Source organism: Pongo pygmaeus, chromosome 1, assembly GCF_028885625.2.
Source record: "Pongo pygmaeus isolate AG05252 chromosome 1, NHGRI_mPonPyg2-v2.0_pri, whole genome shotgun sequence".
In the NCBI taxonomy this organism is placed as follows: Eukaryota; Metazoa; Chordata; class Mammalia; order Primates; family Hominidae; genus Pongo; species Pongo pygmaeus.
The window spans coordinates 22,391,120-22,415,867 of NC_072373.2; the positions used below are offsets into that span (position 1 = coordinate 22,391,120).

Sequence of the window (24,748 nt, forward strand, 5' to 3'; positions counted from 1 at the left end):
GGTTTTTCTTTCCAGCATGTTATCTCTCAATTTAAAGGCCAGGCTTGACCTGAGTACACTCACAGAAATGGATAAGGCTTCCAGGTAAGAAGCAGTTGTAATAGCCTCTTCACCTCAGAAGGCCTCACTTCCCTGGCTCACTTTCCCAACTCCGACTGGAAAAGCAAAGAGAACTAAGTAAAATAAACCAAAGATTTTTTAAAAATAAGATTTTTTCAAATTATGCATTGAATTTTTACTTTTTACAGCAGGAGAAACCAAAGCAGTGACCTGTTGCTTCCTAGTCCATCCCCTTATGACTAAGAATTTCCTATATTTTGGATTTTTTTAAAATGTTTTGAATTCTTTAATTTGTTCTTAGTATTTTTACATGTGTAGTATCGTTTGCGCAGAGCAAAGTGAACAAAAATGTAAGATCATTGCCTTTTGGTATGAATACTTGTTTCATAGCAGTGACATAGATTAACATTTAAACTGGTTCATTCATTTATTAGCTATTTATTGAGTATCAAACAGCCCAGGAACTGTACTGCACATGACTAGGAATGTAATAAAAAACAGATAAAGACAAAAATACCTCCCCTTGTTATGTTTGCATTCTGCTTTGAGGAGACAGACAATAAATCACATACAAAGTAGGGTCATCCACTGAGAGTTAGGAAGGTAGAGGAGATATTAGACATTTGACAAGAAAAAGAGAAAATGTGAAATGGTCAGTATGGAGACGAAAAGAGTAAATGAGCTAGGAAAATAGTTTAGGATCGCCAGATATTTCCAAGTTATTTAAGTTTAGTAATCATGAGTTTTAAATGACTGTGTATTTTTTTCAGCCATTTTCAGCTACTAGTGTAAAATCATACAGTAGGAGGAGAGTAGAAATTAGCCAAGATAGAGGGCCTTCTAGAATAAATACAATGGAGGAGAGAAGGGTAAAGAAATTGAAGGTATTTGCAAAACAGTGATGGACCAAAGAATCTAACCAGGGTAAGTAAGGAAGTAAAGAGGAAAAAAATGGAAAATGTTAGGAACACATTGATTGGCATTTCTGGTTGGAATGAAGAATTGTTGAAGTGGTCCCTAGAGTAGTAAGCTGTACAGATAAGAGAGATGATTTTGGAGGCCATGCAGTTATTGATAATGACAAAGTGTGTAGTAGAATTTCTTAATTGGTGAACCACAAGCATTTGGGGTGAGGTAATTTTTTCACATGAGAGAGAGTTTCACACTCTGAGATACTGAACATTCTGAGTTTCCAGATGTTAAATGCTTGTAGCAGTCTCCTCATGTGCTGTGTCAGCAACTGACTCCCCTTCTCCTGTCCTCTTCACATAAAGTGATGGTACCACCCGCAGTAGAGAACCACTAGTTTAGGATGTGGCCAGTTAATCTGATGGTTATGCTGGAGAGAAGTCTATCAGCTAGATTGTTTTGGGCTGCAGATGTGAGAATTCTTAAATAATATGGATTTATTTTCTCACTTAAGAAGTCAGAAGTAAATGGTTTCAGTGCCAATTTTAGGGTAGCTTCTCTGTTAATTTCTTGGCTTTCCTTACATGATTCCACAATATTGTAAGTCTCAACTTTCAGATGTAAACTTTGGAAGGTAAGACCTCACTTCATACACCAGATTCAGTTCTTCATATATCATCTGACAGACATACCAGGCATTTCATTTATCACATGGCGATGTTCCCTGCTAGGACAAAAAGGAGCTAAGTAGATTCATTGGCAGAGTACACCAAGAATTCCATCTTCATATCTGCACATATCCAGAGACCCAGAAAGTGGAAAGATTCATTTAGTTTCATACATCTTTCATTTAATGGGAGATTAAAACCTCTCCCTGAAGCCCCCTAGTGGACTTCTCAAGGTACCATTTAAGTTCTAACTAGGTCACATGCCTAATTCTTGACCAACACTTGCAATATAGAATGGAATTATTATGATTAATTTAAACCAGCCAGTTTTGACTGGGCCCACCTTACCTATGCACACTGTAGCCTGATAATTGAATTTGGTTCACAAGGAAGAAGAGATGAATAGATGTCGGGTAAAAACCAGCAGTATCTGCCATAGGGGATTTATGTGCCTCAGAAGTCAGTGTTAGATGGATTATCTATTTTGATGTTAAAGTTACTAAGAATGGTAAGAAGAGTAGTAATGGAAAGAACAGCAGAGAACAACATGTAAAATCCTTATTTAAAAAAGAGTAAGATAGGGAAGACAAGTGGATAACCACATAAGCAGGAAATGGTCATTTCAGTAGACCTAGGAATTTTGAGGAGAGAGGTGGCAGTAATGAGCAAGGATGCCTGCCCCACCTTCATACCTGTGGTAGGTGGGGTACAGGAGGAAAAGTAGCTCCTGTTAATGTCCATTCGGTATTCTTTGGTCTTTTGTTTGTTTGTTTTTTTGAGACAGAGTCTCGATCTATTACCCAGGCTGGGTGTAGTGGCATGATCTCAGCTCACTGCAACCTCTGCCTCCCAGGTTCAAGTGTTTCTCCTGCCTCAGCCTCCCAAGTAGCTGGTATTACAGGCATGCACCACCATGCCTGGCTAATTTTTGTATTTTTAGTAGAGACAGGGTTCACCATGTTGGCCAGGCTGATCTCAAACTCCTGACCTCAGGTGATTCACCTGCCTTGGCCTCCCAAAGCGCTGGGATTACAGGCATGAGCCACCGCACCTACACCTCCCCTGCATTGGGTATTTTTATGTCTCCCTATTTTCTACCCCCAATTTAGATGTCTTAAAAAAATAAAAACAATGGACGTTCTTTTCAAAATAATAAATACAGAAAGGACCAGTTTTTAGCATGTTTTGAACCCAAAGAGAAAGAAATGTATAAGAAATACTTATAGGATGCAGAAAATCAAGATCAGATGCACAATCTAGTATATCTTATACCTTTAATTCAAATTAACATATTTATTGACTGCCAAACATATAGGGATTATGGTTTACACACACACACGTACATATGCACACACAAAGTAATCATTAATGATTTGCACTAACTCATAAAGAATTATGGTAAGGGACAGACTTATTATGTAAGAATCCCTCCATAAATAGCAGAATACCTATTTTAGAACAAAGGGCAATTTCATTTCTGATGTAAAATGGTAAAAAATGTTTTCTTTGTTCCATGTCTTTTGATGATATCTGGCAATAAGCCTCAATAGAGTTACTGTTTTTTTTAAAACCTTGTATTTTCTAATTAGGACTGCAAGATAAATTAATATTTTCTATTTTAACTAAATATTTTAGCTAAATTGTTGAGCCATAGTTACCTGTAGCTGGGCTTCAACTTTCAGACATAAAATTTGGAAGGCCGGCACTTCTGCATATGTATATTAACATGCCTAACCCTCCGTTTGTAAACCAGATTCAGTTCTTCGTATAGCATCTGACTGACATACCAGGCTTTTGAGTTATCACATGGCGATGTTCCTACTAGGAGAAAAAGGGAGCTATGTAGTTGATTCATTGGCAGAGTACACCAACAGTATTTAAAACCAAAAATTATTAAAAGGTGGATTCTTTCATGTATATATATATATATATATGCAGCGGATTTTTTTTTTTTTTTTTTTTTTTTTTTTTTTTTTTTTGAGATGGAGTCTCACTTTGTCTCCCAGGCTGGAGTACAGTGCCGTGATCACGGCTCACTACCACCTCAGCCTCCCGGGCTCAAGCAGTTCTCCCATCTGAGCCTCCTGAGTAGCGGGACTTCAGGCATGTGCCACCATGCTCTGCCAATTTTTATATCTTTTGTAGAGAAAAGGTGTCATTCTGTTGCCCAGGCTGGTCTCATACTCCTGGACTCAAGTGATCCTCCCACTTTGGCCTCCCAAAGTGCTGGGATTACAGGCATGAACTACCATGCCCGGCCTGATTTTTTATGACTTAATTTTTGAGTATTCACATGCTTTTTGTCAGTGAGTAGATGTTTTGTTCTATAAAATTGTATAAGAATTTCTCTCCAAAAAAAATAATGTATTAGTTTTAAGAATTTAGAGTATGGTGATATTTTTATTTCTTTTATTCTTTTTTTTTAAAGAGTCAACACAGACTGTCCAAGCTCTGCAGTATTCAACTGCTGATGGTCCACTAACAGCAAGCAAAGATTTAGAAATAAAAAACTTAAAAGAAGAAATTGAAAAACTAAGGAAACAAGTAACAGGTAAATATCTGTGATTCACTGTTAATTCAATTTAGGAAATGTTTAAAAAATGGTTTATTCACACAAAAAACATCTATTGAGAACCTGTCTGTGTTATGTGATGTGAGTTGCATGCTAGTCAGGGAAGGGCAAATAAGAATGGGTTCTGCTCTCAAGGAGTTCACATTTTGGTCTGGGAAACAGATAAACAGTTATTGCAATACATATGAAAAGGCTATCAGGAAAAATAAATGGAGGTACGTGGAGAGTGCATAGGAGGATCACCTAACACAGACTTACGTGAACAAGGATGGCTTTTTTGGAAGGCCTATTCATTTTGGAATTTGTCTGGCAAAGCATATTTGTGAGGAGAGGAAAAGGTGAGTTAGGAGTGAGGAAGGACACTAGAGACAAGCAGAGTGCATGTATACAGGCATCAAGAAAATGTATTTTCTTTGTTAATGCAATTATTTTTTCAGTGTATTACTGAGATTAAAACTAAATTTGACAAGTGTTCGTATACCTATTATTCATTTATTGCATTTTTTCAGTAAATATATTGAGCACCTACTATGTAGCAGGTGTTGTTTTAGGCTCTTGGGATTCAACATTAAGCAAAACAGACTAAACAAAAAATCTTTGCTTCGGCCTGGGTAAAGGACAGAAAACAGAAACCAGTAAATATATAACTTTGTAAATGATACAATATGTTGGAAGGTAATAAGTGCTTTAAAAATAAGAATAGAATAAGGAGAATTAGTCAGATGTGCAGAATAAGGAGTTTTATCATTTTAAGTATAGTGCTCCAGGGCTAGGCCTGACTGAGAAGGTGACATGTTAGCAAAAATTTAAAGAAGGCAAGGGGGTTAGCCATACAGTTATCTGCAAAATATGTATTCCAGGCAGAAGGACTAGCCGGTGCAAAGACTCTAAAATCAAATGTGCCCCAGGTGTTCAAGTAAAACAGAGAGTACTGGATGGCTAGAGCAGAATGAGCAGGCAGGGAGAATGGAAGGAAATGAGAACTAAAGGGGTGAAATGGGCTTGTTGCCTGATCAGTAGAGCCTTACTGATTGTTGTAAGGTCTTTGGTTTTTACTCAGAATGAAATGGCAGTTTTTTGCAGGGTTTAGAGGCATTACATGATCTGAATAAGCAGAGGGATAGGAAGAGAGAGCAGAAGGTACTATTTTAACGAGAATGGTGAGGCCTCTCCAGAAAGGCAGTTTTAAGCAAAAATAAGTGAAAGAGAAGAAATAATCGAATGTAGCATCTTTTATAAAAATGACTATTTAAAGTGCCATATTAATACTTTGTTTATATTAAATATATGGAGATCTTAATTTTGAGCATAATTTATGAATGCTATTTTGTGTTTTTAAGAGGCTCTCCTCCTAAGAAATATCTATATATCTAATCTCTGTTACTTTATCTTTCCAAAAGTAAGTTATTATAGATTGGGAACATGATAAGTGAATCACGGAGTTTGCTTTGGTACCAACAATAACATTAAGAGTGCCATTGAATGTCTATGTTAGAGTTGTATGACACTAAAAAAGCAGTAAAACAGAAGACCAGCTAGAATGGTCAGTGATTTGTCTTCAGAGAAGCGATAGCGATTTGGAAAACTTATTCATAAGCCTATCTCTTCTCTTTTTAATAGTAGAATGTGGCTTTGAATGGCAGTAGCTTTTGAAAGCTTGCTAATTAATTTTAAAACTGCCTTGAAATAGATGATATTGATGTAAAATATTCAAATCAACAATCTAGTTGTTATGTCATTCACTAAAATAGTTGTGAGCTTCTTTGTTAGCTCTATGTAAGAGCTGAATTTTTAAATCTTAAAACGTTCTGCTGTCATTCACAATAATGTTCTGGCACTATCCGAAGGAAACCTTTGTTGTTGTCTAACCCAGTATATATAGAATAATGATAAGTAATTTCATTTTCTGAGCAATTCGAAATGGTATTGTATTTTTAATTTTATTGTTCATGTGTTTATTGTAATATATAGAAATATAGTTGATTTTTATATGTTTATTTTATATTCTATAGTGTTGCTGAACTCACTTATTAGTTCTAGGAGGGTTTTTAAAAAATAGATTCTTTGGGATTTTTAATTCTGACAATCATGTCATTTGCAGGTGGGAACAGTTTTATTTCTCCCTCTCTGATCTATATGCTTTTTGTTTCCTTTTCTTGCCTTATTGCAAGAACTTGCAGCACTATGTTAAAAGAAGAATGATGAGAAGAACATTCTAGCTTCTTAATCTTGGGGAAAAGCATTCATTTCCCTCTGTTTCTGTATTTCTAAGGGTTTTTAAAATCATTAATGGGTGCTGAATTTTGTCAGATTCTTTTTCTGTGTCAATTGATATGAACATACGATTTTCAAAAAATAACCTGTTAATATGATGAATTACATTGATTGATTTTAAAGTATTGAACCAGCCATACATCCCTGTTGTAAACCGTGGTCATGGGGTATAATTATTTTTATACATTGCTGAATTCCATTCCTAATATATTTTTAAGGATTTTTGCATCTATATACATGAAGGATATTAATCTTTAGTTTTCCTTTTTTTTCCTTCTTTTTCCTTTCCTTCCCTCCTTCCTTCCTTCCTTTCTTTCTTTCTTTCTTTTCTTTCTTTCTTTCTTTCTTTCTTTCTTTCTTTCTTTCTTTCTTTCTTTCTTTCTTTCTTTCTTTCTTTCTTTCTTTCTTTTTCTTTCTTTCTTTCTTTCTTTCTCTGCCTGTTTTCTCTGTCAACATAGCTGGTGGCTCCTGTCACCAGCAGCCACCAGAGGCCTGAACAAAAGAGTACCAGCAGGGGATCCACCTGCATGCATCCTTTCTGAAGCAACCTTGCAGTCAGGAGTCAGATTGCTGGTACAGCGTCAATGACAACCTCGATGTGAACATTTAAGAGTTTTTAGTACTTACAGACCTTGTGGCACTCGGCACGCCTGGAGGCCACACACCTGGAGGTCAGGGAGTGCAGGGAGACAGAGAGCCTTGAGCAAGAGAGCATGGCAACTAGCAGTATATATTACGGAATAGGGTGTAGGTCACTTTGAGTTTGGAAGCCAGTGCTTGAATGGTCCCTTAGAGGAGGCAGCTGGAAGGCAGGATCCCAGTCTGCTAGGTGGGAGAGATGTCTCCTGCTTGAGCCCCTTGGGTGTGGTGTAGAACTGGAAACTGCATCAAGAGTGACTAAACCCTGCCTCTGAAACAAGAAAGCTAAACCTGCATTCGAAGTGGATGCTGAGGCAACATAAAATTATTATAAAATTATACATTTATTATAAATTTATGATTTATTTTAAAGTAAAATTAAATATGCTGTAAATTTGTAAATACAGTTGATCCTTGAGCAACATGGATTTGAACTGTGTGGATCCACTTATATGCAGATTTTTTTCCCAACCAAATAGAGATTGAAAATACAGTATGCTTGGGATCCGAAACCCAACCCAAGTTGGAGGTAGAAGTCCAGGTTCCCCATGTGGTTTCTACTGACAATGTGTGAGGGGAGGCTTGTTGTCAGCCAGTGAGGGTTAATGTCCTGTCTTTTTCTGACATCACTCTTTTTTTTTTGGGAGACAGAGTCTCACTCTGTTCCCCAGGCTGGAGTGCAGTGACGCGATCTCAGCTCACTGCAACCACCATCTCCCAGGTTCAAGCAATTCTTGTGCCTCATCCTCCTGAGTAGCTGGGACCACACCCGGCTAATTTTTTGTATTTTTAGTAGAGATGGGGTCTCGCTGTGTTGCCTGGGCTGGTCTCGAACTCCTGTCCTCAAGTGATTCGCCCTCCTCAGCTTTCCAAAGTGCTGGGATTATAGGCGTGAGTAACCACACTCAGCGTTTTTCTGACACCACTCTTGCAGATGTGTTTGAGCATCTCATTATAGCCTCATGAGGTTGGAAATCTAGCCCCCCTGCACTTATCTATTGTTAACATTGGTGACATGGGGCCGGTTTGTTGGTTTTTTTTTGTGATGTTTATCTCAGGTAGAATTGTTATTTTCTATGAGTTGTCTGTCTTTCTGGTCTACCCCTTTCCTAATCCTTTGGCTAGAAAGAACAGGCTTTTGTTGGGGCTTTTTCTCTTTACAGCTGTTGTCATTTATGGGTTACCATCTTCTTTAGCTCTAATTCTGGGATATATGAACCAAGAAGAAACCCCAGGAAACTCACCATTGTGTTGTTTATCGGGTCCCAGTGTCCTGAGGAAGTTTTTTTCTTCACATTTCGGAGTCGTCTTATGTTTGTTTTATGTATAATGTCTAGGGTTTTAAGTTATACTTAATGGGAAGAATGGGAAATGTATCTATTCCTTCTTCCCAGAACTTGAAGTCTCCAGAGTAAGCTTTTAACGTATAAGTCTGTTGAGGTCACAGCTTCAACATACCTATCTTCAGTGGATCCTCATTGCCTCCAGGATAAAGTAGAAATTTCTCAATTCTAATACAAGACCCTTCATTATTATGCATGTATTTGCCTCTCGAGCTTTGTCTCTTGTTACTACTCCCTTGCCCAGTGATTCCAGCCATGCTGAATTACCCAGTGATGCTCTACTTCTTTCACATACTGTTTTTTTCCTACCCTTTCTTTCTTTCCTTCCCTTTTTAAAAAAAAATACAAATTGAAGGCTCCCCTTAGGACCTGCCTGATGAGTAGCCACAACTTTAATTTGGCTCTGAAGAAAAATATATATATACCTTCAAAGAAAAAATATATGCCTCCAAAGAAAAATATATACCTCTGAATAATATATACCTCTGAAGAAAAAAATATATACCTCCAAAGGAAAAATACCTTCAATCTGTCATTCCTCCAGATACTTCTTGAGCAAAGTCTTTGTGTATACAAATACCCACCATTAATGACTGTTTATCTTGTGTTTCCCAACAGCAGTGTTCTCCAATATTTTTAAGTTTCTGGAAAAAAAGTGACAATTTTATAATTATTGACAACTTCTTTTTAATATTTGCTTCTTTACCATACTCTGAGCTTCTAAAGGTTAGGGGTAGGTTATAGTAGGTTTTCCTACTATATTCCTAGTGCCAAGCTTATTGCCAGTATTGTATAACAGACACTAAATATATATTTGTTGAGTATCTGCAGACAAAAATAAAATTTTTTTAATAAAAAATTCATACATCATTTAATATTTTTGTATGAGAAAATAGGATTTTTTTGTTTCCTAAATGAAAAATTTATTATAATCTGTAATGTACTTTTGAGACTCTCGTTCTTATGTTGCCTTGAGGTTGGGGATATGTGCTTCTGTGTACTGTTTCTGTTTCTCCAACCCCAGATTAACACACACACACTCTCTCTCTCTCCCCCCTCCCTCTCTCCTGTGAATAGGGGTATTGATAATAAAGGAGCCTATTTTTTACTGATTATAATTAGAAATAAAGTTTCTTCGCATCTCAGAAGAGTTACATAATGGGAAAAATGAAACTATCCATCTTGTGGATCAGGGAGATGTTTTGGTTATTCTGCCAACCTCCCACTGGCTCTAGTCTTAACCCCTTTACAGTTTATAGTGTTCCACTTTGAATACTGCTTTAATCATGCCCATTTTTTGACCTCAATTCCTATAGCACATATAGCCTGCCACACAATTTGCATTTGATTTTCTACTTTATTATTTTTTAAAAGAGTGTTGCTGTTGTCTAACTTACCTCCTTCAAGACAGAGACCATATTTTATATTTCTCTTCGATGCCATGCAGTGCCAAGAAAATAACCCCATATGTATGATGCCTTCATTAAGTCCTCATTACTAACAAGTTGAATTTTATAGTCCTAAATAGCACCCATGAGCTAAGAACCATTTAGTTGGTATCAGCTAACCCAGTTTCGTAGTACAGCTTTTTCTTTTGAGACAGAGTCTCATTCTGTCACCCAGGCTGGAGTGCAGCGATACGATCTTGGCTCACTGCAGCCCCTGCCTCCTAGGTTCAAATGATTCTCTTGCCTCAGCCCTTCTCGAGTAGCTGAGTTTATAGGTGTGTGCCACACCTGGCTAATTTTTGTATTTTTAGTAGAGATGGGGTTTCACCATGTTAGCCCAGCTGGTCTTGAACCCCTGACCTAAGGTGATCTGCCAGCCTCGGCCTCCCAAAGTGCTAGGATTACAGGCATGAGCCATGGTGCCCGGCCTACTACAGCTTTTTCTATTTGTTCACTATAATTAGTTTTTAACAACTTTTATCTAAATGTCGTGGCTAATTGTGTTGGATATTTTTAATAGTCTCTGGATTTCTTTCAGAATTTTAGCCATATTTGCTATTTGTTGTAGTGAAGGTAAAGGCTCTGCTGCCTTACCCATTTTATAGTATTTGACCAAAGTTCAAAGCATTCTGGATTTTTCGTGATATGGGGTTTTCATCTTTTGGGAATGTAACATTCTGTGTTTTCCAAATTACAAGTGCTGTGTTTCTCTCCATAATAGAGGATTTTATTAAATATTAGGGGAGGGGTTATCTTTTCCAATACTTCTTAATCTAGTACATTACTTTGTACTTCTCATAATTCACATACAGTTGTTTAAATGAATGTTTTGAACTTTTTTCACTTTTGAAAAGTGTATGAAATTTAAAACAGGGAAATTTGACATATATTTCTCTAACAACTCCATTGCAAAGCAGCCAAAATGAAATGGCTGTGGTGAAAACTAAAATTAACACTATATTGAAATAAATCAGTAAAAATATCCTTAAAGCTTTTAGAAGCTATCCCCTGTGATATCATCTGTTACAAACTTTATATGATAGAGAAATTTTATGAAATACTGAATTTTTTGTTTCTCAGAGCTGTGGAAATAAGTCAGTAACAATAATTTCTGAAAAAACTGAACATGTTAGAGAAGAACACTTCAAAAGTAGAGGAAAGAAAGTGTGCTCAGACTGGATTACTAAATGTACCATATTGCTACTCTAAATTGATTTTCCTTAACCATAAAATTTGATTAAAATGAACCAGGAAGTGACAGAAGTCAGCTGCCTCACAGGCTACATTTTTACTCTTAATTATGAGAAATAACAAAAGTAAATTGATATTTACTTTAGAAATTGTTGAAATCCGGGCCGGGGGCAGTGGCTCACTCCCGTAATCCCAGCACTTTGGGAGGCTGAGGCGGGCGGATCACCTGAGGTCAGGAGTTTGAGACCAGCCTGGTAAACATGGTGAAACCCCATGTCTACTAAAAATACAAGAATTAGCCGGGCGTGGTGGCGAGTGTCTGTAATCCTAGCTGCTCGGGAGGCTGAGGCAGGAGAATTGCTTGAACCTGGAAGGCGGAGGTTGCAGTGAGCCGATATCACACCATAGCACTCCAGCCTGGGTGACAGAGCAAGACTCCGTCTCAAAAAAAAAAAGAAAAAAAAGAAATTGTTGATATCCTAAAAATGTTAAAAACTTAAACTAGAAAATATTTAAATGTGTTTGAAAAAAATTAATTTAAATAGAAATATTCCCATATGAAATGCCAAAATTTGATAAAGTTATAAAATACAGTTTTCTGAATATAAGACTAAACACCATGATTAAGATTAAACACCCTATGATTTTTAGTTTTCTTCACATAAGCATTCATTAATTGATACTGTTCAGATACTATGAAAACCAGTTAATACAACTTTACATCTTCAAAAGTTAACTATGCTATTAATAACTATACTTTCAAAGTAGGTTTTAAATCTATCAATTTATTGCACTGGTCTCAGTTATTTATGGAATGTAGAACTATACAATGCATGATACACTAATACATTTAAGTAATTTTTAGACTGCAGGATTCATCTACACAAGTGAATTGCTCTTCCCAATAGGACTAACGTATTAACACTGCTTCATTTATTGAAAGCATCAATCTCAACAATATACAACACTTTGTGCACTGGTTCCCACACATTAATGTACAAATGAATGACTTGAGAATACTGTATAGATTCTGCTTCATTAGGTCTTGATTGGGGCTTGAGATTCTTCATATCTAAGTTCCTAGGGGATGCTTGTGTTACTTGTCTGGGGATGTTACTTAGAGAAGGGATCCCCAATTCTCTGGCCACAGACTGGTACCAGCAGACTGGGCCGCACAACAGGAGGTGAATGGCAGGTGAGTGAGCATTAGCGCCTGAGCTCCACCTCCTGTCAGATCAGCGGTGGCATTAGATTCTCATGGGACCGTGAACCCTATTGTGAACTGCTCATGCGAGGGATCTAGGTTGTACACCTCTTATGAGAATCTAACTAATGCCTGATGATCTGAGGTAGAACAGTTTCATCCTGAAACCATCTCCCGGACTCCTGGGCTGTGGAAAAATTGTCTTCCACAAAACTGGTCCCTGGTGCCAAACAGGTTGGGTATTGCTGACTTAGAGTAATAATGTGTAAAGAACAGAAAATATCCAGAGCAGAACTGATAATGAATGTTGTTTACATTTCTCTGTATCACTGACTTCAGTTCTTTACTAGTTTACTTTTGATACCAGGAACATTTCCTATCAGTTTATTACATTTTGAGGCATAGGTTAAAATCAATAATGTTGTTTCTTAAAAGCCCCTCTTATCTGAGAATGTTAAACATTATTTAATAACATTACCTTGCAAGGTGGAGAAGTCAGTGCAGGATTTCCTGGGCTCTAGTCTTAGCTCTGATACACATTTTGCAATGTGACTGTAGGCAAATTATTCAACTCCCTGAGTTTCTTCATCTGAAAAATAGAAGAATTGATTTAGATCAGGAGTTTTTCAGATATTTGCTCTTTAGAAATCAGTTTATTCTTCAGATAAACAGTGGTGAAACTAGACTGGGTGATTTGGAACCACCCTGTTAGAATCAAAACCGTCTTACACAGTAATTTGACTAACATCAGCACTAGGATGCTTACCAACACTGCGGTAAAACTTGCCTTTTTTTTTTTTTTTTGGTTGATTGGTTTTGTGGTTGCTTGTTAGTTTTAAATTTTTAATTTGTCCAAAGGTGCTGTTTTTGGAAGCATTTTTTTTTTTTTCCTAATGAATATGTAAGGCATTTTTGCACATCTTCACACTGGCATACGCCATTCACCATCTTTACAGTGAACTGATAATGCATTTAATTTGTCAAGAGTCATACTGGTATACACTGTCAGTAGATCTAACACTAAATTCAAAATACCGATTTTAAAAAAGATTTTAGTTGTTTTACCTTAGGTTCAATCATTTGCTTTTATACAAATAGTAAAAGAAACATTGTCTTTTGTTTTTAGAATCAAGTCATTTGGAACAGCAACTTGAAGAAGCTAATGCTGTGAGGCAAGAACTAGATGATGCTTTTAGACAAATCAAGGCTTATGAAAAACAAATCAAAACGTTACAACAAGAAAGAGAAGATCTAAATAAGGTAAAATATGTGACTAGATCATTAAAGCTTTTTCTCTATTTTGAATCTTGTATAATAAGAATACTGAAAGCATTCATAATGAATTACAATAATACATAGTATATTTTATCTTTTTTAAAGTTGGTCTAAAAATTTAAGGATTATTTTGGTGTATGTTATTTGGTTAGTAGCTAGTAATTAAGAAACTTTAAATTGTTGAAGCTTGAAAGTACAGAATCTTTTGTTCTTTTAGAAAGTTAATAGTCAAAGGACTAGATTAAAAGTGAATGTTATTGAAAAAGAAACATGAAGAAATAAGAAAATAGTAGAAACTGTTTAGCATCTATAGAAAAAATTTAAAATACAGGCATATTTTCATTATAACTTGCTGATATGAACATTCTTAAAATATAATTTAAAATTTATTTGGTGATTTAATTGTTTTAAATGTCAGTTTTTATCTTTCAAAGCAGCAGGGGTAAATAAGCTAAAGTTATTTTTATAAGAACTTTGTGAAACATTTAAACATTTATTTTAAACATCAAGAAAATTTATTGATAGCTAAGACTCTGTAACACAGCCCAATAGGGTAAATAATATTCAAGCACTAGAGAAAACACTTTTCTTGAACCACATGCTGCTAAGCACTGTGACTTTCATTAACAAATAGAAAAATGTTGGGACTAATACTAGCCATTGCAAACAAGAAATCAGTAGTTTATGGCATAGCATAAGTTGTATTCAATGATGTAATATATTAATATAATGCACTGATAATATAGAATGAATGAAGTCCTCCTGGGGAAGATTTGAAAGTCTTGGTGCCAGGAAAGAAATGGAGGGAATTAAAAATAAAACAACCTTTAGCTGATGAAACTAATCAAAAGAACTAAAAGAGAATTCTATTAAAGAATAGATTGAAATAGACCAGTACATTTTTACTTTCTGCTTAATGCGGTTTCAACCAATTTTTTTGTATAGGTCCATTTAAATTAATTGCCAATTTAATAATATTTGTCATTTAAAACAGTGTTCTATTCGCTTTAATAATATTATAGTAATATTAATGGTTTACCATTTTTATTGGTAGGATTACTCAGCCAAATTTAGTTAACATAATCAACGTTATGTTTCCTGCTTTCTCCTCTTCTGAGAGATTTCCTTGGAAATCTAAAGAGAAGTGTCTTGGATTCTTTCTCTAACCCTTTGGAAAGAGGATGAAAATCAGATAGCTAGATTTATAGTGACAGGTAGTCACCAATTTTTAATGTTTTAGTATTAAAAATCCTTTTTATATATTTTGAGAAGACGCTAGTGCTGATGAAAAGAAACAGATTATACCAATAAAGGACTTTGAGTGATTTGCTTAATATCCTATAGGCAGTAGAAAATGATTTTTCTACTTGCCAACACTTGTTATCCTTTGTCTTTTAAAAAAAAATAGCCATTCCAATAGATGTGAAGTGACAGCTCGTTATGGTTTTGATTTTTACTTCTCTTATGACTAGTGATGTTGAATACTTTTTCATATACCTATTGGCCATTTGTATGTTGTCTTAGAGAAATGTCCACTGAGGTCCTTTGCCCATTTTTTGATTGGGTTAGCAAATATTCTGATTTTTTATAATGCCAAACTGTTTTCTAGTATACCAACTTCCATTTCCACGAGTAGTGTAGAGTTTCTGTGTTCATATTTCCAGATTTATTACTTTTGGCCAATCTAGTCTAAATTGAGATTTTCGGTTTTAGAAAATGTTTGGTTGTGGTCTTAATTTGCATTTCTCTAATTACTAATGAGGTCAAGTATCTTCACATGGGTCTGTTGTCATTTACATTTCGTTTGTGAAATGCTTCTTAATATCTTTCGTATATTTTTCTGTCGGGTTTTTTTCTTACTGGTTATAAGAATTCTTGGAAATATTTGGACATTCTAATCTTTTGTGAGTTATATGTGTTACAAATATCTCTCAGTGGCTATGCTTTTAGGAATCTTTTTATTAAAAACGTTCTTACGTTTGTTGTGGCCAGATTTATCAATATTTTTATGGTTAGTGTATTTGCTGTCTTGTATAAAAAATCTGAGATTTAAAAAAATTCTCCTAAATTTTTATCTTAAAGTTTTAAAATTTTAGGATCTGTATCTCAACTATTTTTTGAAAACTGTGAAGATGGAATTTTGATTAAAATTGCATTTAATCAGCCTGGCATGGTGACTTATGCTTGTAATCCTGGCACTTTTGAGAGGCTGAGGCAGGAGGATCACTTGAGTCCAGGAGTTTGAGACCAGCCTAGGCAACAACAGAATGAGACCCAGTCTCTACAAAAAAATAAAAAAATTAGCTGGGTGGTGCACACCTGTCATCCCAGCTGCTCAGGATGCTGAGGCAGGAGGTTCACTTGAGCCTGGTAGATTGAGGCTGCAGTGAGCCATGATCGTGTCACTGCACTCCATCCAGCCTGATCAACAGAGCAAGACCCTATCTCAGGGGGAAAAAATGCACTGAATTTATAGGTCAATTTAGGGAGAATTAACATCATTACAATATTGTGTTTAAGTTCTTACTATCTATATTTATTACTATTTTTCTGAATATACACACAGATTTCCAGAATAGAACGGATTGTTATTACTTACATACAGCAAAGAATAACTACATGGCTCCCTTCTGTGCCGAGTCTTACCCCAAGAGAAATACCCTGAGAGCTGGCAGGATAAAACCCTACACATAAGGAGTCTATATTGTAAGTGAGGAGCCTTGAAAACATTTATGCAGGTGTTTATGTGGAGGAAAGAAGCAACTGCTTCCTGCTTTCTCCTATTCTGAGAGAGTTCCTTGGAAATCTAAAGAGAAGGATCTTGGGTTCTTTCTCTAACCCTTTGGAATATAGATAAATATTTCCTCTGGAAATATAAGCCCAGAGTCTCCTGCTCCATCAAAGGAAGCCACCTTGGTCCAGGCTCCTGCTCTCTCCCACCCCATCTTTAAATGTAAACACATAACCTCCAGAAGGTAAATCTCTTAGTTTTCTCACCACTAAATCAGTTATAAGTTACTTTTTAAGACTTTCATTTAACCCAGGTTTCGGTAAAATTTGTTCAGAAGGGACCAGCTGCAAAAACATAAAAGTTTCTCTGCATTCCTAAAGTCTTTTTATTTGTAAACATGATATCTCTCCATATATTTAAAGTTCTTTTAAAATGTTCTTCCATAAAATTTCATACAGAAAAGACTTTCATTTCTTTTCTTGTTTTACTGTATTAGCTAGAACCTCAGTACAATGTTGACTAGAAATGATAATAGCAGGCATCCCCATCTTGTTCCCCGATTTTAAAGAAATTGCCTCTGATATTTCATCACTAATAATGTTTGCTGTAAGTTTTTAATAATTTTTATCAGGTTAAAGAAGTTATCTTCTATTCCTATTTTGTTAATAGCTTTTTATTTAGAATGGGTATTGACTTTATTAAATGTGACCTTCTGTGCTGTATTGATATGATTATATGATTCTTGTCCTTTAATAAGTTGGTGTGGTGAACTACATTTGTAGACTTTTTCTAATATTAAGCCACTGTTATATTTCTGGGTTAAGCCCAAATTTCTTATAATACTGAGATAGTATAGATAACATTTATGTAGCAAATATCTGTTCTAATAGCACTGTTCTGAATGCTTTACATATACTAAATTATTTAATCTTCATCACAGCCCCGTGAGTTAGGTGTTATTCTCATTTTATGAATGGTGAGACCAAGCAGAGAAGTTAGTTCACTTGCTCAAGGTCATAGAAATAGAAAGTGGTGGAGCCGGATTTTCAGCACAAGGAGTTTAGCTCCAGACTTCATGCATATCTACTTTATATATCACTGGAACTGATTTACTAATTTTTAAAAAGGATTTTCACGTTTGTTTTTATAAGTGAGATTGGCGTGGTTTTTTTTTTCCTCTTTCTTTTCTTTTTTTTGATATTCAGATTATACTGGTCTCATAGAAAGAGTTGAATTGCATTGCTTCTTTTTCTCACGGACCAATGAGTTATTTATAAGTATCTTTTAAAATTTTCAATGTGTGGAGTTTTATCTTTTTTTGTTGACTTCTAATTTAGTTGCAGTGTCATTACAGAACTTGCTCTACGTGATATCTGTTCTTTGAAATCTACTGAGACTTGCTTCATGGCGTAGCCTCTTCCATTTTTAAAACATTCAATATGTGTTCTTGAAAATAGTTTGTGTTCCAATTTAGAGAGCAAGCTTCTGTGTATGAAGCTTTTCAGATCATCTTTATATTCACTATTTTTTTTGCCTACTTGGTTTATCTATTAATGACTAAGAAATTAAAATTTTTCATTATAGTGATGTTTCCCAATTTTTCTCTGAAGTTCTAACAGTTTCTTTTTAATGATTTTGAGACTCTTATAGAAGGCACAAAAGTTTAGGATAGTATTTCTTCTTAGTGTATTGAATTTTATCATTATGTAGTGATACTCCTTATCCTTAGTCATACTTTTTCTACTGAAGTCAAGATTTCGTTTCTTAATCCAGTATAATAGATGGCCTTTAACTGGTTACTAATGTATGTGGATGTGTTTCTACTATCTTTTTGTTTTCTGTTTGTCATGATTTTTGCATGCTGCTTTTTATTTCCTTTCTTCCCTTCTCAAAAGTTTTTAACTGTAGTAAAATACGTATAACATAAAATTACCATCTAAACAGTTTTCAAGTGCACAGTTAAGTAATGTTAAATATATTTACATTCTTGTGCAGCAGTCTCCAGAACTCTTTTTGTTTGCAAAATCATTTATTTCTTCTTCACTGAAATTTGTTGTTGTTGTTGTTGACATTTTAGTTTACTCTCTAGTCTTTTGGTGGTTACTCTTGGCTTCTACCATGTGTATAAGCCAAGTTTAAGTTAAATATCCTAAAACTATTTCCCACAAACAATTTAAAGACGTTTAATTTTACAGATTGAGTATCCCTTATCTGAAATGCTTGGGACCAGCATTTGGATTTTGGAATATTTGCATTATACCAATTGAGTATTTCTAACCTGAAAATCCAAAATCTGAAATGCTCCAGTGAGCATTTCCTTTGAACATCATGTTGGCACTCAAAATGTTTTGGATTTTGAAACATTTCAGATTTCAGATTTTTTGGATTAGGGATATTCAAGCTGTATTACCTCTTTACAACTTTATGTGTTGTTATTGGCCAGTATTTTAGCTGTATCTTTTGTTTACTGTACAAAGTTAACATTTTTATAGTATAATCTTATATACACATTTGTTTACATTCACATTCATGTTAACCATTTTATTAGCTCTTCATTTCTCTTGCATTAGATTTCTAAAATCTTTTTTTTTTTTTTTTCCTGAAATAAAGCTTTACTGGTTCCTTTAGTGCAGATCTGATTATGGTAAGCTCTGTCAGTTTTGTTTATATGAAGCCTCAGACTTGAAAAGTAATTTTTGGGGTATATAATTTTAATTATCTTCTCATATCTTTGAAAATATTTTACCCTGTTTCTGTTGCTGTTGTTACTTCTTCAGTGTCTGTTCTTAGTCTAATTTTCCTCCTCCCCGCCTTATTTGAGGATGGGGAATAGGTGATTTATCTTTCTTTCCCTCTGATTTCTTTACGGTCTTTTATTTCTCTTTGGTATTACCCAGCGTCATTTTTTGAACACTTCTGGTTTGGGTTTTTAAAATTTTTTCTTGATTCATAAATGTAGAGCTTCCTGTGGTTATGGATGCATGTCTTTAATTTTAACATTTCTGTTTTTTCATTTCTTTTTTTTTTTTTTTTTTTGAGGTGGAGTCTCACTGTATTGCCCAAGCTAGAGTGCAATGGAGTGATCTCAGCTCCCTGTAGCCTCAGCCTCCCAGGCTCAAGTCATCTTCCCACCTTAGTAGCTACGACTATAGGCGCATACCACCATACCTGGCCATTTTTTTTTTACATTGTTATTTTTTGTAGAGAGAAGGTCTCACAATGTCGCCTAGGCTGATCTTGAACTCCTTGGCTCAATCAATCCTCCTGCCTCAGCCTCCCAAAGTGCTGAGATTATAGATGAGAGCAACTGTGCCTGGCCTTATGTTTTCTATTTCTAAATGTTCCATACAGTTCTTCTATAAATCTGCTTGGTCATTTTTAATGGCCTTTTGTCATTTTTTCATTTTTATTATTTCATCTTTTATTCCTTTAAACATTTCATATGTAGCAATTTTGTGTTGATATCTAATGATTTTAATACCAAGATACCTTTGATGTTTATTTTTATTGTTCTTGTTGTTTGATTGTGGTGCTTTGTTCTTTGAGTATTTTGGAATCTGTGGTTGTGAGCTCATTCTTGTTTGTTCTTAATATGTGAAAAATTCAGATTTCATTGCAGTTCTTTCCCCCAAAGAAAATTTGCATTTCCTTTTGCTGGGAGGCAGGTAGTGGTACTGCCCTGCATCCACTTTAGTTCTCCTCTAAGTTTCTCACTTTAATTAGGGAGTCTCCAGTTTAGTTTCTATCTCCTTGCTTCTTGCTTGAGACGTAGCCTCCATGTCAACGGCAACACTTGTTTTTTATGAAAACAACCTCACAAATATTTATTAAATTTCACAAATATTTATTTTGATCATCATATCATTTATTCCTAAACTTTTTCGTCATTTGTGGAAACTAAGGTACTATAAGATTAAATCAGCAGCTCCCGTGCATTTACTGTATTAGCATAAGGAATTGAGACTATATCAAGACACCATGCTGTTAATATCTGTTCAGAAGTAGTTTATTTCTTTTAATTTGTCCTAAGGTGAATAATTTTGGCTCTTCTTGACTTAATAATAGCTATTCTGATGGCCAAATTTGGTCTCTAGGTTGCAGAATTGGTAACGTATATTCTTTTTACAAAACTGTAGGAACTAGTCCAGGCTAGTGAGCGATTAAAAAACCAATCCAAAGAGCTGAAAGACGCACACTGTCAGAGGAAACTGGCCATGCAGGAATTCATGGAGATCAATGAGCGGCTAACAGAATTGCACACCCAAAAACAGAAACTTGCTCGCCATGTCCGAGATAAGGAAGAAGAGGTGGACCTAGTGATGCAAAAAGTTGAAAGCTTAAGGCAAGAACTGCGCAGAACAGAAAGAGCCAAAAAAGAGGTTAGTAGTCAGGCAAATTTTGTAGTGCCCATGGGATAGTGATTAAAGCTGCTTTTTGAGACTAGTAATATCATATATAATTTTTTCTTTAATATTTTTAAAGTTATTTTTATAGTTTGTTAATGTTATTTAATATGGATTTAAACATTTGAATTATCTTTTACAAGGTAAATTCTCATTGGGATAAATGTTTTGTTTGGAAAAAAATTATAACCATGAAATCTGCTTTTTTCATTCTGTTTTAAAGCTGGAAGTTCATACAGAAGCTCTAGCTGCTGAAGCATCTAAAGACAGGAAACTACGTGAACAGAGTGAGCACTATTCTAAGCAACTGGAAAATGAATTGGAGGGACTGAAGGTATCTTTTGACTTCACATTTATGAAGCTTAATTAATTTTCTTCTCTTTAGACTTGTTAAGAGTGCTAGCTTGTATACTGTATTCAGTGTGCAGTGAAAACTAGCCATTCTTCAAACCTTGTATTCATAATTCTCGTTCTTACCAGTAGGAAGCTAATACAGATTTCTTAATTATGCTGAAGAAAATGGAGGACTGTGTTTAGTGGGAAATATGAATCTATCAGGAAGGAGTTAGAATGTTTATGAAGGTAGAATGTTTATGAAGGACTGCCTACCTACACAAGATGTACTGGTAATCTGCATGGGAGTCATGGTTAGATATCCCGACCCTCTATATATCTCATAAACGACTCAGGAGAAGCTCAGGGGTAGCTTTGCAGACACTTGTGTTTGTTAGGATAAGATGATAATGGGCATAGTCTAAAACATCTCAGCAGAAGGTGCTTTGCAAGGGAAATCCTTGAGCCGTTCTGGAGTCAGACTACCTAGTCTTAACTTCTTGCTTTCACCAGTTACTTGCTGTGTAACATGTAACATTGGACAGAACGTTATGGGGCCGGGCACAGTGGCTCACGCCTGTAATCCCAACACTTCGGGAGGCCGGGATAGGCAGATCACCTGAGGTCAGGAGTTCGATACCAGCCTGACCAACATGGTAAAACCCCATCTCTACTAAAAATACAAAATTAGCCAGACGTGGTGTGCACACCTGTAATCCCAGCTACTCAGGAGGCTGAGGCAAGAGAATTGCTTGAACCCGGGAGGTGGAGGTTGCAGTGAGCCTAGATTGCACCATTGCACTCCAGCCTGGGCAAGAGCGAAACTCCATCTTAAACAAAACAACATTTAACCTCATTATACTTTAATTTTCTCACCTATAAAACTATTTCATGTCATGAGTACATACATACATTTGTAAGCTGACACATTATAAGTGTTCAGTAACTGTTAGTATAATAGTATTATGTATATTACAGTGAGTGAATTAAGATCAAATTGACGTGATATTTTTACCATACTAAGTAATAGTCTGAATGTGGCATCTGCCTTTTATGTTTTTTGACTGGAAACTTTTTCCATCCTGTTTCCTCTGCTATATCTGTCAGCCCCCATTTCACCCACTTCTTTTAGGACCATGCTTAGTCTTAGTCTAGTGTCTAATTTTATCCATAACATGTAAGAATCATACTCCTTAAAGTCTACATACTCCTGTACTGCTTCTTGGAATTCTGTTAATACCTGTAGCTTAGCTCTTATTGTAATTATTTATTTGCAAATCTGTATATTTCCAACTAAACTGTGACCTGGCTTATTGAAAACACAGACAGGTATATTGTTAATTTGGCCCTGGCAAAGGACCAGATATTTAATACTTGTTTAATAAACCTGTTAAGTTAATGAATGAATCATGTGGTAGAATCGGTCAGAACTTACTTTTTCTGACAATTGAATTTTAGTGGTTGCAAGTCAAATTCCTTTGCTGTAAATAGAAATATAAACTCTTGATTTTATTCTTGTTTTTGTTTTGGGAGTTTGTTTTAGTTCATCATGAATTCATAGTCCTGGTTAGCTTTACGAAGTAGAGATGTGTCTTCCATATACACCTGTACCTCTAGAGCAGGATTAGTATATAGAAATAATTACATCATCATCCCAGATACTTTTCAGTCAGGGCCTGCTTTGTTTGCAGCACTATTCTAGGTGTTTTGGATGATAAGAATAATAAAGTACAAACTGGAAGAAATCTTAGGCATTATTTTTATTTGAGAAAATTGAGGCTCAGAAGAGTTAAATATTTTATAGTCGTAAGTGATAGAGTACAATGTAGACCCAGGTTTTCTAACTTTCATTCACGTGTTTTATCTAATAGTTTGCTTTTTATTTTTTTCTACAATAAACATTACTTCATTGGAAACTCTGTATCATGTTTACCTACTTGCCAAACACATCTCCGTGTCATTTAGAAATATGAGATAATATAACACCTACCTAGTAAATAAGTTAATGCATTTAACATGTATAGGCTAGAACCTGGCACATAGTAAAGGGTTAAAACATATTTTGGCCCTTTTAAAGATTGTAGGAATCTTCACTTCATTGAGAATACTTTTGACAGACTTAAAGAGAGAAATAGCCCTACAAAAAGAGTTAAAGTCTTCAATATCTCACTTCCAATAATGGATAGAACATATATACACAAGATCAATAAGGATATTGAGGTCGTGAACACCACTATAACCAACTAGACCTAACAGATACAGAGTCAGCCCTTCATATCCATTAGTTCTGCATTCGTGGATTCAACCAACCATGGATCAAAAATATTTGGAGGAAGAAAATTAGATGGGTGCATTTGTACTGAACATGTACAGATGATTTTTCTTGTCATTATTCCAAATGTAAAACCTACTTATATAGCATTTATATCACATTAGGTATTGTAAGTACAGATCATGACGTTTTGATCATCCATAGACTGCATATACAACAATGGTCCCTTAAGATTATAACGGAGTTGGAAAAATTCCTATCATCTAGTAATGTCTTGATGATCTTGACCCTGTGTAAACCCTATATTAATGTGTGTATTTGTGTCTTAATTTTTAACAAAAACATTTCAAAAGTAAAACAAAAATTTTACAAATAGAAAAAAGCTTATAGAAAATGGATATAAAGAAAAATAGCCAGGTGCGGTGGCTCACGCCTGTAATCCCAGCACTTTGGGAGGCCAAGGTAGGTGGATCACTTGAGGCCAGGAGTTTGAGACCAGCCTGGCCAACATGGTGAAACCCCGTCTCTACTAAAAATACAAAAATTAGCTGAGTGTGGTGGCGCATGCCTGTAATCCCAGCTACTCTGGTGGCTGAGGCATGAGAATCGCCTGGACCTGGGAGGCAGAGATTGCAGTAAGCTGAGATTGAGCTACTGCACTCCAGCCTGGGTGACAGAGTGAGACTCTATCTCAAAAAAAAAGATACATTTTTGTACATCTGTACAATGTGTTTGTGTTTTAAGTGTTACTACAAAACAGTTCAGAAAGTTTTAAAATAGTAAATAGCTTATAAAGGTATAGTAAGCCAAGTTTATTATTGGATAAATAAAATTTTAAAAATAGTGTAGCCTAAGTATAAAGTGTTTATCAGGTCTCCAGTAGTGTACAGTAATGTCTTAGGCCTTCATGTTCACTCACCAGTCACTAACTCATCCAGGCCAACTTCCAGTCCTATAAGTTCCATTCCTAATACTCTACATGACATACCATTTTTATTTTTTATACCATACTTTTATACCATATTTATATGCAACATACCATTTTTTATCTTTTATATGATATTTTTACTGTATCTTTTCTGTATTTAGAGACACAAGTGTTTACTATTGTGTTACAGTTCCCTGCAGTATTCAGGACAGTACCATACTACAGGTTTGTAACCTGGGACTAATAGGCTATACCCTATAGCCTAGGTGTGTAGTAGGCTGTACCATCTAGGTTTGTGGAAGTACAATTTATGTTCACACAAGGACAAAATCACCTAATGAGATGCATTTCTCAGAATATATCCCTGTCATTTAGCAATATGTGACTGTAATCTAGAGGTGATTTAAAGTATATGGGAGGATGTGTGTAGGTTGTATGCAAACACTGTACCATTTTATGTATGAGACTTGAGCATCCATGGATTTTAGGTATTCAAGT

At 35.4% G+C, this 24,748-nt stretch overlaps 1 protein-coding gene across 11 annotated transcripts in view; it reads left to right on the forward strand.

Moving 5' to 3' along the window:
* The window catches only part of CDC42BPA (CDC42 binding protein kinase alpha), a 331,226-nt gene that overhangs the window by 180,242 nt on the left and 126,236 nt on the right, over positions 1-24,748 (forward strand). For 9 of the 11 annotated variants that reach the window (XM_054467753.2, XM_054467687.2, XM_054467761.2 and 6 more), the window contains 4 exons: positions 4,066-4,188; positions 13,435-13,568; positions 20,451-20,693; positions 20,941-21,051. In XM_054467753.2, the coding sequence (XP_054323728.1) occupies positions 4,066-4,188; positions 13,435-13,568; positions 20,451-20,693; positions 20,941-21,051 (611 nt within the window). The remainder of the gene's footprint in view (positions 1-4,065; positions 4,189-13,434; positions 13,569-20,450; positions 20,694-20,940; positions 21,052-24,748) is intronic. The other 2 variants (XM_063671657.1, XM_063671662.1) reach the window with 1 other exon arrangement.